Genomic DNA, 18243 nt, shown 5'->3' on the forward strand with positions numbered 1-18243 from the left:
AAATCAAATCAAATCAAATCAAATCAAATCAAACTAAAACAGCTCCCTGTTGTAAAAACAACTCTTTTCAGTGGTATCCTTGGATCCTATTAACAGAGAACATTCATCAGCATCAAAGCCTAGATCACAAACATCCAGGGAAAGGCCTTAAAATTCCTCAAACATAATAGATGCTGGAGCTTTGACATAGAAAAAATCTAATCAGTATTTTTGAACGTTTAAAATTTTATTACATTTCCCACTGATCCAGGGGCATTTGCCAAGTACTGTGCACTAGTGTCTACAAATCACCCTGTTCTTCTCCAAATTGTGAAAAAAAAAAACTGTCATGCATGAGGATCTTGCAAGACTGTTGTATAAAAAGTTTATATATTACTTTACATGTAAAGTATGGAACTGGCTTACATGCTTGCTATGCCTTTGAATATTGTATAGTTCATTTCAAATGCAGTTTAGTGCACTGACCTTCAAGTATATATAAAGAGATTCAATTTAAACTGAAACGATAAAGGTTCTGTTCATGGTCTTTGGTGGAATCATTCCTATTCCATATTGTTCTCTAAGCCCCTCTTAATAACAGTGTAGGAGTGGTTGGGAACACAAGATTAATAAGGCCAACTCAATAAATTTAACTCAGCGAGGATGTAAAATAAATATGAAGCTTTTCTAAGGCATATATTATTTCATAACTCCACAAGAGGAGCAAAGGCTCAGAATGAGAGTTTGGCTTAATTATTTTCTTTGTCATCTCTCTCTACTTGTATTAAAGATATCTGCACTCCAGTACTAACTGAAACTATCTTTTTTTTTTTTTTTGCTAGGAATAATTCAAAGATGTACACCAGTCAAGTATCACTACTCTTCGTCTGTCCTACCACGAAATTTACCCATCAACATCACAAAGACCATACGACAGGATGAGTGGCATGCACTCCGTAAGTCTGAAAGTGTCTGTCTTTATGGAGTTGGTTCAAATTGTTGGTTCTGTTCTTTGCATATTTAATATTTATTCACATGTATTTTTTCTGCTTTTTGGTTTTACTGTATTCAATTAGCAAACTATTTGAGCAAAAAAGAGAAAAAAAATCCAGTAAAGGTAGTAATCCATGATCACAGTCAGTGCTCATGTTCCTTATTCACTTCTTTCTCTCTCTTCTTGTTCAATTATAATTTAAATATATCCTCAAGTCAGTCTCTCCTTTCAATTTGGCTGTGTGTTGCCTCAGTTTCCTAACTATATGTATGTGAAATCTGGCGTACCTCCAGGCACGATTTTTGGTCCTGTTATTTTTTAATGGTAAATGATTCTCTTAGGTTACACACTGTATTTTGGAAATTTTAAGAATAAATCCGTCTTGTTTTTGCCATTTCAAATATGTTACAATATGTTTTTCAATTGATGCCATTATCTCCTTGTGCTTTCATTCCTTTTCAACCCATAGAAGTCAGTCTCAGCCAGGTTATTAACTTAAACTGCACAACTGCCCCTCATACTGGAATATATCACTGACCTTAAGCCTCTCTCTCTCACATCTAGACTCATGACCAGTGTTTATTAGGTAAATATTATTGGTAAGGGGAGCACTGGCTTATCTGAAGACAAAAAGTCAGACAGATCAATGTCTACTTATGAATCTCTGCTTAAACCTTTAGATAGGCCTGTATTTCTTACACAATATTGTTTTTGTAAAAGACAGTGGGAGAGAACTGTTTGACCTTGGATTCTATCAGTAGTGTTTTTCAGTATGATGTACATTTGTGTTATTGCTTTTGAGTGTGTTGTTTATTGTTGAACATAGATGTGTCAGCAATTTACTTCAGTTTTAAATGCAGTGCTGTGAACCTGCTGTAATATGGTCTGCTTTACATATTTAAACATTTCTAAGCTATTAGTCTTATTCTTAACAGTATTTGAGCATAATTTATCAATGGATGGATAGATACATATAGGTAGAGAGAAAGAGAGAGACAGAATAGGTACAATGTGCACAAATATCTCTTTACTGCTATCATTATTACCCATGAAAGGTTTATCCTTTATTGTAGCTTATTGATGATAAAAGATGATTGCATAGTTCCATACTTTACAAACATTTCCAAGAAGTTTGGCAAGAACTGTTTAATTTGGAAGCGCACAGCAGTTTCCAGAAATGTGAAAGACGCAGCTCAACATAAATAAAGGATAAAGTTTTCAACGGTAAATGAATAATAAATTTAAAACATATAGCTTTTCTGTTTCATTTCGTTCTGAGCTTTTATTTGCTTTCAGTTCATTCTTAGGCCTTAGTTTAAGTAAACAAAATAGGCATAATACTAGTGCTAAAGCTCAAAGCTGATGTTGGGTTGTTGTATCACTCCTTTTTTATTGGCAGTATAATTAAAGTAATCATCTAATAATTTTCACGTCGCCTTGCTGACAGAGTGTGGCACTAGATGCTCAGCTATCTTCATTGTAGTTTGAGATTAACAGACTACAGGTTTACCACACTGCAAAATGATTTCCTACAGTATTGACAAATAAAATAAAGGCAATATTTTAATTTTCCCACCAGTTTGTTTGAGCATACTTTGACCATGGGGACATTCTGCATTTGTCCATAATACTAACCTTTCAGAGTAATCACCAGTTTAAATCAGAGTCTTCCCTTTCGTTGTTCAGGACCTGTAAGTTTCGATTGCCTCTGTGATGTTTGCGTCTCTGCTTCCAGATCTAAGAAGAATGACGGCTGGCTTTGTGGGAATGGCTGTGTCCATTATTCTTTTTGGCTGGATTGTTGGAGTGCTGGGATGCTGCCAGCAGCATGACCTCATGCAATATGTAGCTGGGCTACTCTTTCTCATGGGAGGTACTGTGAGAGAATACATGCCCACATCCACACAAGCATGCAGACAATTTTATTTAATTTCTGTATTTCTTTGGTGTCAGCTGAAAGCATCTATGGGTTAGCATAAGACAGTAGATCAATGTCCTGCAGTAACCTGATTCCTTTCCTGCAGTAAAATGCACAGCATGTGTAGGAATTTAATATTCAAACTGGAACCATTTTAAATCGCTGCATGTGTTCTCTGCTCACATAGGAACATGCTGCATCATCTCCTTGTGCACATGTGTGGCAGGAATCAACTTTGAGTTATCCCGCTACCCCCGCTACCTGTATGGCCTCCCAGAGGACATTAGCCATGGCTATGGCTGGTCCATGTTTTGTGCCTGGGGGGGCCTCGGTCTCACATTGCTGGCTGGCTTCCTGTGCACCTTGGCCCCCTCCCTGAGCACACCAACCCGTACAACAACCCACAAGCCGAGGCAAGAGAATGGAACCGTGTGACAGGACCGTGGCGTCGTGAGGCGACTTACCCGCGGAACGCACAAACCACACCCTTCCAACCTTGATGTTTAACTCTGAAACAGTTTTTGTCTGATCACCATCTCACACCGCCCTCGACATCACGATCCCCCGTCAATGTTCAGTGTGCCTGAATTGTGACAGAAGGAGCAAACTAACACACCTAATCTCAAAAATCCCAGAGGGACCTCCAGGAACAACGAGCGTTACACCTACAGTGACATATCACTGAGGCACGGCTCGCTTAACACAAATAAGACTTTGTTTGGTTCAGATTTTTGACCTGCTGACTTTACAGTGATCTAAAGTTGACTGTTTTCTCTAAAGAGAATTTGTCTTAAAATGGTGCTCTCTTATATACATAAAGCTACATACACACCCGCATAGCACACACACACACACACACTCACACACATGCACACAAATACACTAACTTTTCCACACATGCCCAATTATTCTGGAAGAATCATGAGAGAAATCCTTGAAAAGAAACAAAAACACAAACATTAGGCATCCTGTCAGCATTCCTCTTTCATTCGAGTGATGTGTGCTGTGTTATTGTTCGTAATGAAAAAAAAAAAAATCTGGCATTGACTGCCCATTGCTTATCTTTAGTGTAGCACACTTACTGATATCAGACAAGAACCCCAGGGGTAGATGTCTGCAGCCTCTGCAGAGCAGAAAATGGACCGTGTAATGTGGTCAGTATGATAAAATACATGGTAAACAAGTCAATTCACATTGAAACGCAAACTGTTTCATGCTTCTTAAAGATTCTATATGTACAAATGCATCTCTGTGTAAACCCAGATCATTGTTTGTGTAAAATAGATTTTGAATAAAAATATTTGTTTTCTTTGTTTAGAAGTAAAGATGGTTGACAGTATAGACGGGATGAAAAGTTAAAGGACGGACCTAGAGGCATGAGTCCATGTTGGATTCAGCAACATTAAAGTATTTTGTAGTACTTGATGAAAAAGGAGTGAAAAGTAAAAGAAAGTATTCGATCACAATGGCTGCTGAGCTGTGATGTAGTTCTGCTGTGCTGTTACTGATCTGACTGTTGTTTTCTGAGGAGAGAAAAACAAAAACCAAGTTGTGGAGGAAGTATTTCATTACTTCATTGTTTACCTTTAACTTTAACATCAGTGAGACTTTTTTAAAAGAAAGAAAAAAAAACAGGCAACCTCAGTGATCCCACTAAAAACAAAAGCACAAGATGCATTCCTAGTCCTCATCTACACTGATACTTTAGCATAGTAATATCACAGGGGGGTAGAGGGCCACAGTGTAATCATGTCCTGACTAAAATCTGGCTTAGTACCAACTGAAACAATGCAGAACATCATCTATAAAGTAGGTTTTTTTTTTGTTTTTTTTTACATAAGGATTAAGGCATTTTTCATAATGCATATTTGCAATTGGCACATAATGCAGTGTACACACTTATGTACCGTGACATCCAAGCAGATTTCAGTACACACTAATACTGTATATTGGTAGACAGAAACATCAGCCGCAGAATTCAGTAGATGTAATTTTATGAGTCAGTAGTTGAATTGAGACTGCCTTTAAATCTTGTGTTAGAAAAGCGCAAATAGTTGGAAATAATACAGCAATTGGAAATCACTGTCCCACAATGCAATGCACAGTGAAAACGAAGGAGGAGCTGTTCACTATATACATATACTTTCAAAATGTGGATGTTGGTGCATTAGCAAAAAATAAAATAATAAAGATCAAAATGAATGAATGAATCCATTCCATATTCACAGTTTGATTTGTCTAAGGAGGAAATCTTTTTTCAGTTTTTTTTTTCTCAAATACATATTTTCAGTGGTACACTGCATATGATGTACTATGTGATAAGAGCATAGAAATTATTCAGTTTGTGACTTCTGTGATTCCATCATTAGATTAAAAATACCTCCAAATTTGATGTTGAAAAAAGCACAAATAAGAATTGCATTGACATGTGTTAAAAGCTGTATTCCAAATACATGCCATGTATTCAGTTTGTGTTTTAATTCTACATTCACACATGAAAAACACAAAAATGACAATCACTATTATTCATACTAAAATGGCTTGATTTTATGTGTTGTGTTGATAAACATTATTGTCCAACAACAGAACAGGTAAAAATAAAGTAATGCATTCATGGAAAAATACATTTTTGAATTGAAAATGGAAGTGCCATAATGTGTGGTACACACACTGAGTTGTGTGCCATTAGTACAAATCATTAAAATGCCTGTTTTTGTACGTATGTTAAAGTTGTACACTTTATCATATGTTTTGAAAATGGAGTGTAGGACTTTAGTTTGTTTAATGGAAATGATTTTACAATAACCCACAGCAGCCACTTTTCTGTTATGCAGACATGATTGTGCCCCCCACCCCCCACCAATCACTAGAACTAACTTATTGTGAAATTTTCAGGCTAAAATCTTATGAGACAAGACTATTATAGCCATGTGTGATGCAGTTTTCATAAATGTTGATTGCTGGAGATGAGTCATAAAATATTCAGCTATGTCAATTAACTTTCTTAGAAAACAAGGTATTATAATGTGTGTTGACAACACTGTATGTGATGTTCAGTCCTTTCACCATCACCATTAACCTCCACACGAGGCTCCCACTTTACAGAGGTCGAAGAAATTAATTGAGGTGTGATTGAAACCTGTCTCTTCCATGTGTTGTTGAATCTGCACTTCGCTGGGCCAGTGAACCAGTGAACCAGTGAAGTCTGAGCAGGTGGAATGATACACTATATGTTTGCAAGGCCACATATGGGAGCAAAAGATAATTAGAGTATGTAATCAGCCCCCTGTTGTGTCTTTTACAAAGGGTTTGGATTCATGCCATGCTGTGTGTTTTAAGGTCACTTGGTCCAAGCTTTTATTGTGAAAATATTTATGCCAGAAACAAGAATATGAAAATATTTCTATGGCCTAGAAACACTGACAATTTAGTCAGAGTATTTTCTGATGTCCTACAACTCACAGAATGCAATGCTGTTTGGTGTTTTGGTTTTATAGAGTTTAAATTCACAGCCAAACTGATACACAATAATATAAGTACAGTATTACTGTAATCAGTAAACTGTAATGTATACTCATAATGTGTTGTGAGGACTGCAGTGCATTTGCATATAACTCTTATAAGTTTTTTGTGTATTACAGGTGGGAAAATTAGACTTTTTCAGCACTGATGTGCAGCCACTACACATGTGCAGTACTTTGTCAAAGAACACTAAAGGACATATCTAAGTCCCTGTATCTCAAAAAAATGGATACTGATTGGACTGAGTTTCACTACAGAAGAACAGCAGCACACTGTAGCAAGTTTACAAAACATTAGAGAACAAATGAGGTCAGCACAGTGTAACAGTGTATTGGAGAAGTACAGGAGTAGGGCATGCCTGAAGCTCACACCCCGTCCTCTTCCAGTCATATTTAAACCACCAAAAAACCAACCCACCCTCCTCTTTTGTCTGCATCTTTCTGTCCTCTCTCTCCCCTTTCATGCAGGGGGTCTACCAGTGCCTGAGAGTGGTGCAGATCCCCAAAGCCTTTCTCCCCATAACTGCAGCTCATAACTAAGTCTACATCAAGCACCATTCTTCGTTCATACACTGAGGGTGGGCCCTAGCTAGTGAATTGGAAATTGTTATGAAGTCCCTCTAAAGTGGCAACTTCCTGTGTTTCATGAGGAGCGTAGAAATGTACTCTGTGCAGTGAGAGATGCCCTATGAAAATGTCACCATTTAGAGTGGCACTTCAGTAGCACAGCTATTACTGTATTTTCTACAAGTCATTTATACTGGTTCAATCCACTGCAGATGTTATGTGGGGACTAAAAAGACAGTCTTGCATGATCTCATTACAGTTACTGTAGTTTCTTTCAATATATTAAAAACGTGTGTCCATTTTTAAATAATTTATTTACTGAAATAAAATATGTAATTACTAATGTGTGGTGATTTTCGGTGTTTGTGCTCTAATTCAGCAGTTTTTCTTTCCAAAGTTGCAGACTTGTGTGTGAATCTCCCCCACTTCTGAACCTGTGACTCCCCTTACCTGGCTGCAGGAGTGTGTTTTGCACTGTTGAATCTATGGTGATGGGGTAGTTTACGGAGGTAAAACTGAGAAAAGATTTTCAGCCAACTAAGAGATGAATCTCCTCAGGAGGTAAGATACAATCACAACTGCAGTGTTGACAGCACCACCATCCAGACAAGCATGGAGGCGAGGGCCAGCCTTTGTCGCTTAGGACATGGTGCCATCTAGAGGGAGGACTGGATGTTTTCTGCTTTTGCCATTTTAAGCCTGACATGACAAATGTGACAAATGCAAGATTGTTTTTTTCTTTTCTAGCTTTAAAACAAAATTCAAACATATGTTTGAAACAATTAAATTTATTTTAAACAGGTAAAATACAGAAAAACAATGCCACACCTGAAAGTCACTCTGCATGGACTGCTTCTCAGACTACTACATACACATACAGGTAGCAATATGTTTACTAACTACACTACAACATTACAATATATAATGTACAACTTAACTCTAATGATATTACTGCATATAGTACCCCATGCGTTCCTTAAACATTTTATTTAAAGATGATGACTATATGGTATGATATACTGTACAATATATAACAACTAAGGCTAAAATGAACAATTATTGTATAATTGTCAACTAGTTATTTTGGCAAATATTATATCATTTAGTCTGTAAAATGCCAGACATTTGTGAAAAGTTCCTGTTCTGATTTGTCACAGCCCACAGTGATGCAATCAGATTGCTTGATTTATTCAACCAACAGTCCAAAACCTATGATCATATGTGACATGAAACCATCGAGTAGTCACAATGAAGAAGCTAAAACCAGAAGATAATTGGCCTTTTTTAAGCGATTGAGGAAATTAATTGATTACTAAAATAGCTGCTAATTCATTTTCAGCTAATCAGCTCATACATACTAGTTCCACTGCCAAGTTGTTACAGTAGGTTGGATAATTATATATACAACTTTAAAAAAAAAAAGCTGGATTGCCTTTTAAATTGGAGGTAAAAGTGATTTGAACTATATGTTAAATCACAGACCTTGTACAGTTTGATCTGATTAAGTTGAGCCAGAAGCTAAAGTGAGCAGTTTGAGAGTCTACTTCTTGCCACGGTAATGGGCACCGACCACCATGTAGCTGTCAGGTGAGATGGTCAGCCTGGGTGGTGTCATGTTGTCCCTACAGACCCTGACCACAGACCTGGCAGCTAATCCTGCTCCTCCTCTACAGGGGTCGTGTTTCTGCAGGTAACTTACAAAGGACTCCCAGCCTCCGCCTACACGTACCATCACGTGACGCTCGTTCAGCATCTACAAAGGTGACAGGAGACAGTGCAGTCAGGATAAGCAATAAAGTTTCCATCCATTCTCTGTCTGTGTTATTGCCAGGATGTTTATGAATTCTCAATCATATGAAAAGCAATGGTGATGACAAGACCCCTTCCCTCCCTCCACACACACACACACACACACACACACATGCTTCTTGTGCATGTGTAGCTCTGGCTATGAAAGGCAAACAATCTCTCGCATAGATTTGCCAAAATCTCATTAAACCAAATGAAACACCTTGTGGTACCAGCTGAGCACACACACAGGACTAATCCACATATGAACATGCATACACACACATGCAGTGATGCAGAAAGGCACATCCACACAGACCTGCAACACAAACCACCTAATAAGCACTTTTTAAAATATGAAATGACTGCTATAGAGCCAGTCTATCTATTAACAGTAAATGCAGAGAGGTCAGTTGTATCTGAATCAACACATCCTTCACAGAAAGCCCTCTTTACAGTGAAAACCAACTGCTGCCATGGCAACCACTGCCACAATATGAGGCCTGGAAAAAAATGGAAGGAGAAATTGAGATGAGTTCAGCGCAGACCCTCAACTCCCAGTAGACATTCCCATTCCCAGGAGGCCTTTCAAAGCCATCCGTTGTCCTGTCAGCAATGGACCACCCCCTCTTGCCTTATCACTAATAAACCCTTCATTATGAAGCCATTAAGAACGTGATAATACAAGCAGATCTACTCATCTTATATGGGGAGGTGCGTGTCATGTGTGTAGGATAAGAAAAATCAAAGGTACGAGCGCAGACACAAGCAAGGGACACAGGCCAGACGTGCTCTGCCTCAGCTGTCATCCTGCAGATTAAAATGTTGAGGTTGACAGGGGTCAGGTCTGACAACCTGAACTACCCAAGGGAATATCCTTCTGACTGGCCATCGTTCTCAAAAATTCAGTCATCATCCAAGGGGTATTTTACAAAGAAAGGAAAATGATATATATAAATGTAAACTGCTCAGTTTCAATTAGATATGATTTTTGTCAGCATCTTCTCTCATGTGGTCTCTCTTGTGGTTTCTTAACTGTTTCATCAGCCAATAAAACTAGCTTTGAAACCTTTAATCTGATGTTGTCATGTAAGAGTTTATATTAACCCACTGTGTCACTTGGTTGTTCTCTGGCTTCAGATGAGTTGTTTTTGTATTGTGGATGCTTGAGTGTTTGACTGGAACAAAGTAAGAATATTAACTGGGATATACATTATATATGTTTTTTAAAATATTCATTTAGCTGAACTCTACTGTATATTCTATATAAGAACATTTTTAAAGCAGGGACATGTTATTGACCTGAATAGCTACAAAACTGATGATGCTGTAAAAAAAAAAAAAAAAAATCAGTCAGCACACACTAGCTCTCTTTGTAGGGCAGACTCCTTTATTTTTATCTCTACTGCTCTCCTCCCCCTTCAGGTCTCTGTACAAAGTGTGCTACGTCTACAGCCCATAAACTACAGTCTGGATTCCCCTGTGTCGTCCCTGGCAGCTCCATTGATTCCTTCTCTCCTTTCTGCTGAAAGGTGCACTCGGAGAAGAGGAGTCATTTGAAGAGCAGCCAGTAAGAGGCAGGCTTAAGCCACATCCACTGTGTCTGACTCTGCTTTTTAGTACAGTCGGCCCTTGTACGTTTTATGGTAATGATAGATATTTACACACTTATTAGACTTTGTACAAGCCTTTAAAATTTCTGAAAGATAGTGTTAAACTATTGGTTTTGTTCTGTTCTTTTAGTTTTTATGTAGGTTTGTTTTCTTACAGAAACAAGGGCTAAAGGATAGAAGGAGTTCTAGGATTATAAAGATCTGTGGGGCCAGTGTTTCATTTTGGTGATTGATTAGCACAATATTTTATAGAGCTGCTCAAGGGGTGTACTCAGTGGTGGCTTAGTGGCTTTCGTAGTCCCTTGACAGTTTTTTTTTAAATATGATTATGTGACCCACCTCCTCGCCATCACCTCCATAAGCTAGATGGTGTCCATCAACCACCTGCTGGCTCTACTCCACCACCACCATCTTCATGTGGGCCTGCACTTAATGAGGATACATAAAATTCCCGAAGTGTAATCACTAAAAAACACTTTCTTGCTTATCTCCATGAAGTTTATTTTTCACTGCCATTTGATTATTCATAGCCACGTGTTCCATATGCTGAATCCCAAAGGTTTTTAATAAGACATTTTAAAATGCTGCTTAATTTTGTACAGATTTTCATGTTCTCAACAGGATGAACTGTAACAACTTTGGTGAATATTTTAGTTTTTGACAAAATCCCTGCAAATCAAAAGACAATCTGATCAGGCCCGGGTGGACTTTATCTTAACACAGACTCTAGTCTGAACATGATAAACACTGATAGAGGTTTTTCCCAATGATCACATCAGCTTTTTCTTTAACTATTTTATAATGGTTGTTATTTAGGAATAATAACTTTTGCACTATAATATTAGTAATCATATTTTCTGTTTCCTTTTCCACTGTAAGGTCAAAGGTGAGGGCCTCCTACAGGACAAAGACCTGAGAGTTTCTGTGGAGTCAGTCGCTTGCTCAAGGACATTTGAGGAGGATAATGATGTGGTGTCTCCCACAAAGTAGGGATGAACACAAGAAAAACCATTTCACTATCTTCACTTAGTCTATTTTACTCAGCAGTCTTCAAAACTAGATCTTTTCATTTTACTTTTTAGATGCATCTTTTATTTAGATAGCAAGGTAAACAAAAAACTGAATGACATGATATGGTGAGGTGTTTGAATGTCTTTTCCCTCCATTGACACAGTCAGACAGTGCTCCTGGTACAAAGCTAAAAGAGAGCCTAATTGGGCACAGAGAAGAAAGAAAAGCCTTCCTCTCTTTTAACACCAAAGAATGGTGGAACACTCTAGGGCCAGCGTGATTGAATAGCCTCTATAGGGAATAGAGACGGGGGGGAGAGGTGGTGTAGAAAGTTTACATGCAAGGAGGGGCGGTCATGCTCAGCCGCTCATTAACAAGCTGTCTGATTAAACCCCTCACTAATGACTCTGGCTCGGTAATCAATAGTATCTGCTCTTTTAAAAGGTCTGTGCACACTGAACGGCACACTCTCACAAGGATTATCGTTGAGGTTTATGGTGTCTCCCTGCACACATGTAAGCAGCTGAGGGCTTCAAGGTAATGGATGGCATCAGGGTCGATGGGCTGCAGCGCTCTATTCACACAGCTGAGGCGTGTTTGTGAACAAGGAGAAAGGAGAAGGGAGCAGTGCCAGTCGTGTCTACACTCCAGTTATTACTGATGGACACAGTTTTGGTGAAATGTTGTTTTTACAAAGCTGTGTAGAGAAAGTGGGCACAAAAGGTCAACATTTGAGACACTGTAGAAAATGAAATGTTGAAATATAAAATAACTAAAAAGGTTTTCTTTTTCACTACATTTAATTTTCATAACATAAATGCATGTTCCTGGACATGACCATGGTATAATAACCTGCTTTGGTCAGTCGGTTTCTTTGATGTGATGTTGAAACACGTGCCCCCATGTTAGTGACTGGCCTGACGCGGAGAAGCAGCTGTTCTGTGTGGTGAATGCAGGCATAATTTTCTAAATGGGCAGTAAAAATATGCTAGTCAGTCAGTGAAAAGTAGATCTGTGGTAAGCAGATAAACAGACAGCAGACAGCATTGATTACCAGTTTAGAGAGTGCTGGGTCAATGTGGTTTTCAATAATGTTAACAAAAATAGTTTAAACTAGTGAGCGGTTAGCCACCAAAATGTAGTTTTATGGATGTAAAGATAACAGTTTATTTAGCCAATATACTATATACAGTGTGGACTGAGTCTGTTACAATTGGTCTTTGTATAGATCAAGTCAAATCTTCCTCGTATATTCAAAAGCCTCCCTACAGAGGTGGACGTGGACTCCCCCAGGAGCAGCCATTTGTTCTCCCAAAATCATTCTGAAAGAGACATGTTTGTTTTTTCTTTAGGTTTGAACTCTTTGCTGAAGGTTTGAGTATTGAATAAAATCATTGTCAGCACAGTCTTATCCCAACCACTGGTTGCCAAGCAACTCCGCCTCCCAGAAGGCCATTCCACCAGCCTTTGTACTGACACATACAGGTGGAGCACGACTCAGAGAGGCTGAAAAGAACTGATGTCTCTATCCCAAATGCTCACTGTGACACATTGCACTTGTTGCTGACTCATCTGTTGGTTATTAACCTGAGGGCCTTCGATCCTCACATCTCATTATGTGTTGTAACATCTATGATGCATTTTCACTGGCTGAGCCTTTGGATTTGGTTTATAATTTGTTTGTTTGTAATTTGTTTAGCATCTTATGTTTTGATGAAAATATAATGCTGCTTGGATTATGTTCAGTGGCGATATTTTATCAAGTGTGGAGAGAGGTCAGGGTGGATCATAGCTGTATAAAGTGCAGGGCTGTGACACATGATTCATATTCTGAGGCCTTTGTGTGGTTTGGTTTAGGAAACAAGGGGTTTTTCAGTTCACTAGTTTACTAAGGACTCTAAATTGCCCATAGGAGTGAGTGTAAGTATGTGTGATGTGTCTGATGATGTATGTGTCTGTCTCTAAGTGTCAGCCCTGTGATAGACTGGCGACCTGTCCAGGTATACCCTGTCTCTCACCCAAAGTCAACTGGGATATGAGACAGGGTTGATGTGAACTTACTCACCCGTATGTAAAGAACTTTATCCCCAACGCGATAGCAGCCTTTAGGTTGCTTCTCAACGAGGAACTTGGTGGGACAGCAGCAGGGGGGATTTTCAATAATCTTTCTCACCTGGAACAGATTAGACCAAGAGAAGACAAATAAAATACAGTACATGCCTTTAACATCTGTAAACTGAAGTGAAATGAACTTCATTGGAAATAAAATACACACAATATCATCCAAAATGTTGTCAGCGCCCGCACTCCTCCGGCTGGTGGATTTTCTGGATGATCGAGGAGTCCGAGCTCCAGGTGCGGAGGTGATGGGAGGTGCAGTTGTGGGAGTGCGGTTGTTTATTGTGGTAGAGGAGACAGTGGACAGCAGGGTTTGGCCTGGCGAGGGTGGTGAAGCAGATGTGTAAGTGGCGCAAGATGAAAAGAACAAAGGTGCTTGTTTTGAGGTTGTGGTTGTACAAGGGTTAGAGGCTGTGAGGGAGGACTGAGGAGGGGATGAACATGTAGGTGCTGGATCTGTTGTAGCTGACTGAAGATCAGAGGCGAGGGAGGCAGTGAGGGGTTCAGCCAGACAGGTTGTGCTTGGAGTGAGGGCCACAGGTGGAGGAGGAGAGGGGCCTCGGAGAAAGGATGACTGTGATGGCAAATACAGTGATGTGGGAGGAAAAAAGGAGAGGGGGGAGGGGGGTGATGGCGATAAGCCACCTGCCTCCTCCCTTTCTATCTCTGTCTCTCTCTCCAGTTTCACCAGTCCTGGAGGCTCCACTCCATATCTGAGTATAATATATGAAAATATGTCAGTATGATAAGGATAAATCAAAGCTACCGTATATTCACAGCAGCGAGTAATGATTGTCAACAGGGGATACTGTAACCTCCGAGAGTATGTCGAAAGGTAGTCGAGTAGCTCTAAGTTGAAACAAATTGTACAGTTTGATTTGAGTAAAATATATCCAAATATTGACTCAGCTTTAACTGAGTACCATGTTGTGATTAAAAAAAAAGTCATTAAGCATAAAAATGCAGCAGGAAAGAGTTTGAAACAGCTGAAAACACAGAAAATAAATTTTAAATTAAATTTCAATCCAATTTAAAATGAAATTGTTAATAGTTTAAATAGTTACCTAACATAGTTAACATAGGTAGCTAACAAAAAGATCATTTTTTTCAATAGATAAAGTAATGAATAAATAGATGGAGCAGCTAAAAGCAATGCATAAATAGTAAAATGGACAAAAGTAATGAATAACCATTTAAATAAAAAAAAGTTGGATAAAAGGTTGAAATATTCAGCTTGTGGTAGCATGACATGACCAAACCAAATCACTGACACTTCACATGAATGAAAGAATAAATGAATCAATAACTAAATATAGAAACTGGTATAAAATGGTGGTGATGGTATGAATGAGTTAATCTGTAAAGAGCTGTGGAAGATATAAAAAGCAAATATTAAAAGTTGAGAACTGCTGGAGTGGAAAACTGCTGCTTTGCTAATTTTTGGTCATTTAAATGTATGTAAATGCAAATTTTAGGTGTTCTGTTTTTGCCAGTAGACAAAGGACACTTGAAATGCTCAGTCTACAGAATACAGCACTACTCACTTTACTTTTCAGGAACAGTCACATGGATGGGACAGTTTTTTTTGCTAGTTACCTGGCTACAATCCGTCCCAGCTCCATCAGACACAGGCACACCTCTCGAGGTTGCCTCTGCAGGACTTTACACGACACATGCATAAGGTACAAACAAAGAGGGTGGGGGGGCAGAAAAAAAGTCACTCATCTGAAAAGAAAGATGTAAACTCCTGTTTGTGAGGACACATTTCAGGATACAGACGCAACATTCACCAATGGTGACGTCTTTTGAAGAGCAGTAAAATCGTCATAGGGCTGAGGTTGTGGTGAATAGGTGGGAGACAACGTTATGCCGCATTAACAGAGTTGGGTATGCCACCATCGCTCAACCTTCCTGCTAATTTTTCTCAGTGGTCACACATGGTATTCCCTAAACCTAACCGAGTACTTTTTGTTCATGTGTATTACTGACATATGACCATGATAGCAAAGGTTCAGCACATGATTACAGCAAAGTGAGCTGAGTGGGAGGTAGGGCCCTACCTCACATCTGTGGTCCTGATAATAGTCATTAAATGGTGTGATATTTGACGTGGGTGCTTAAAATGACCACTGGTTTAGGACACATAAAAGTGTGTTCAACTACAGTATATGGTGAGCAATCTTCCATGTATGGAACAAAACAACAACTAAATAAATAAATAATGAGCAGAGTGAATGTCACTGTTAACAATTAAAATTTTTGTTCACCTGTATTTGACTTCTATCATTGAACTATAGGCAGCTCAAGAAAAGGAGATTAAAAAGTATATCATCGATGCTTTCATGTCACTGAGGCAGGAAAGCTTATCAAAGTACATTAGTTTTACTTTCCCTGTCACCCATTTACTCAATTGAAGTAGGTCAGTCTGCCTGCAGTGGGAACTTATTGTTGGTGGGATTAACCTGCACATTGTGATTCTCACGTATCTTCCACCTTGCACGAACATGCCCAAGTAAGAAGTGCATAGAGAAAAGTACATTCACTGGCACAGGGCAATGTTACTATGTTAATGACAAGTTGTTTTCTCCTTAGCTACACAGAGAAAGTGTGACACTGGGAGTCTGAGCGCTTGGAAGCATGTAATCATCACGCACAGTCACATTCAGTGTGATTGTCATGATCATCTTGCAATTTAAATGTTCCATATTCTTTTTTGACTTACACTGGTTCACTTTAATGGGCAGTGTTTTGAGGTGTGCAACAAACTCAGCTATCAATTAAAAATTTTTTTTTTCACTTTAATAAAACCACCTTTAAATGATCAAAAATGATGCAGCCCATCTCATACTGTCTCAAAATAAAATCCTCCTGCTCTAAAGTAATAATTTATTTCAATTTAAATTGCAGAAAGGTTTACCTTATAGGTACAAATATATAGATACTGAGATATTAGAGTTTTAGAAGTAAAGACATTGTATATCACTGATAATACCATTTAATAAGAAAGTAAAACAACTGTACAGAAAACTAACCACCAGATGCATAACAAATAATCTTTTGACAAATAGGATGATACATGTCCACAGGTCGTTTGTGCCAGCAGTTACATATTATCTTTAGGCTAAGATGTAGTTTTTGTTCCCAAAACTAAACCATGACTGGAAAAATGCTGGTGCTTGTACAGGCTGGAGAATCAGGTAAATAAGACACATTATGCTAAGTCAATCACATTTATTCAGACCTAGCCAGAGGACTGGAAGTGGACAAAACAGAAGACACTGACAAGGTCTGTCACTAAACACAAGTACTGCAGAGTCTAAAAAGAAAAGGAAGACTGAAGAAAAAATAAAAGAAGAAGCGATGTTCTCACGCACCAAATAGAATAGCTGAAGAAAGACATGCCTAGAAACAGTTCTTAAGCTTGTTTTACCGTACTTTAATAAGGTTAAGTGTAAAGATTTTAGTTTAATCACTTACTACAAGTACTGCATGACATGATTCACTTGTGGAAAAACAATAGGTCAGTGCTCCCTAAATACACAATGTTACACACAATCTCCGGTCTTAACTCACCCAAATCCTCTGACTCAAAAAGGTAAGCCTGATCAACGCCAATCTTTCGACACCAGTAGAGGAAGTTGGCAGTGTTGTCTCGGGCGAAAAATGTTCCAGAAGTTGCATCAGCCCGCCAGTGGATCACTCTTCTTATAAAGCACTAGGTTGTTTTCAAGACACATACACACAAATGTAATAGGAATGAATGACTAATGAGTGATTTTATGCTGTTTCATGTGTTATTCAGTTGCCCAGATACAGTATAAGCAGCCTCAGTAGGCTCTGTTGTTTGTATGAATATGTGCATGGATTTGTGTTGCTGTATCACCTTGTCATTGATGGCATGGAGCATCTTCTCCTGGAGCAGCTGTGCCAGCTGACAAAGGAGCACACCATTATCCAACCTATCCATTAGACTGTCTGCTGTGAGGTCCACATCTGAGGTGGAAACATACACATGCACACTGAATTATATACAGTATGGTTATGTCTTGTTAACTTGGATGACTGTGACTGCCTGGTGTGATATTTGATGTTATAGGTGTAACCTGAATATGCTTAAATTGGTAATTTCTCCTTTACTAAATTCAATACAGCTCTGAATATTTTGTAAAAGAAAAGATTTTTTTCCAGTTTTTAATTTGGCAGACTTCTACGATCACAAACACTAAGGTTCTGAGTTCCAGGAGAAGTGTCTCACCCAGCATGGTGTTGAGCCAGAAGGCCAGGTCTTCCTTCATGGGCAGAAGGCTGGCATCATGACGGTAGGGCAGCCACTCATTGTACTCTTGAGGACTGGCGAGACTCGGTCCAGAGTGTCTGTTCTTTTGCCCCGGTAGATAGTTACTCCCTAACCCAGTCAGGTACTTCGGGCTCAGAGGGCTGTCATGGCTACTGTTCACTGTTCCCGCTTCACTGTCCATTTTCCAGCTCCACTAGGGCTTTCACAGGCTCTGCTGGATGAGATAATGAAAAGAGGACTGTGGATTTTGACCCCCATCATTTACATAGGAGACACCTTAAGAAGGGATCTTTTTATGGCCAGTAAGGACAAGAGAAATGATTACAGCAATAAATAATGCTGCTCTGACTGCCAGTAATAGTTGCTGCTAGTCAACTGGAATTAAGACAGCAGGACACGTAGTGGGTCACTGGGTCTGCTGAGTAATATGCAGTAGA

At 38.9% G+C, this 18243-nt stretch overlaps 2 protein-coding genes across 2 annotated transcripts in view; one reads left to right on the top strand and one right to left on the bottom strand.

Annotated features, from left to right (window-relative positions):
• The window catches only part of tmem276b (transmembrane protein 276b), a 9272-nt gene extending 4749 nt beyond the window's left edge, over window positions 1-4523 (top strand). The window contains exons 2-4 of the mRNA XM_020606829.1: window positions 822-935; window positions 2709-2846; window positions 3079-4523. Of these exons, the coding sequence (XP_020462485.1) occupies window positions 822-935; window positions 2709-2846; window positions 3079-3326 (500 nt within the window). The 3' untranslated portion in view covers window positions 3327-4523. The remainder of the gene's footprint in view (window positions 1-821; window positions 936-2708; window positions 2847-3078) is intronic.
• A 3996-nt stretch (window positions 4524-8519) lies between these two features.
• gas2b (growth arrest-specific 2b) lies at window positions 8520-17987 on the bottom strand. Its single transcript, XM_020606264.1, has 7 exons — window positions 17765-17987; window positions 17370-17502; window positions 17083-17213; window positions 15106-15169; window positions 13667-14222; window positions 13457-13564; window positions 8520-8732 (listed from the first exon to the last, which is right to left on the bottom strand). Exons 1-7 carry the CDS (start codon window positions 17985-17987, stop codon window positions 8520-8522), a joined length of 1428 nt encoding a protein of 475 aa, XP_020461920.1.
• Between the last annotated feature and the right edge of the window lie 256 nt (window positions 17988-18243).

Source organism: Monopterus albus, unplaced genomic scaffold, assembly GCF_001952655.1.
Source record: "Monopterus albus unplaced genomic scaffold, M_albus_1.0 scaffold4.1, whole genome shotgun sequence".
Lineage (NCBI taxonomy): Eukaryota > Metazoa > Chordata > Actinopteri > Synbranchiformes > Synbranchidae > Monopterus > Monopterus albus.

What these genes read in the sequence shown, in the direction of transcription:
- gas2b (XM_020606264.1), bottom strand. Translation starts at nt 17,987, where the DNA reads ATGGACAGTGAAGCGGGAACAGTGAACAGTAGCCATGACAGCCCTCTG. An exon ending in CTGGCTCAACACCATGCTGG is followed by an intron (nt 17,503 to 17,764) that starts GTGAGACACTTC and finishes TTTCCACCTCAG; the next exon opens with ATGTGGACCTCACAGCAGAC. An exon ending in ATAAAGTTCTTTACATACGG is followed by an intron (nt 8,733 to 13,456) that starts GTGAGTAAGTTC and finishes TCACCTTTGTAG; the next exon opens with ATGCTGAACGAGCGTCACGT.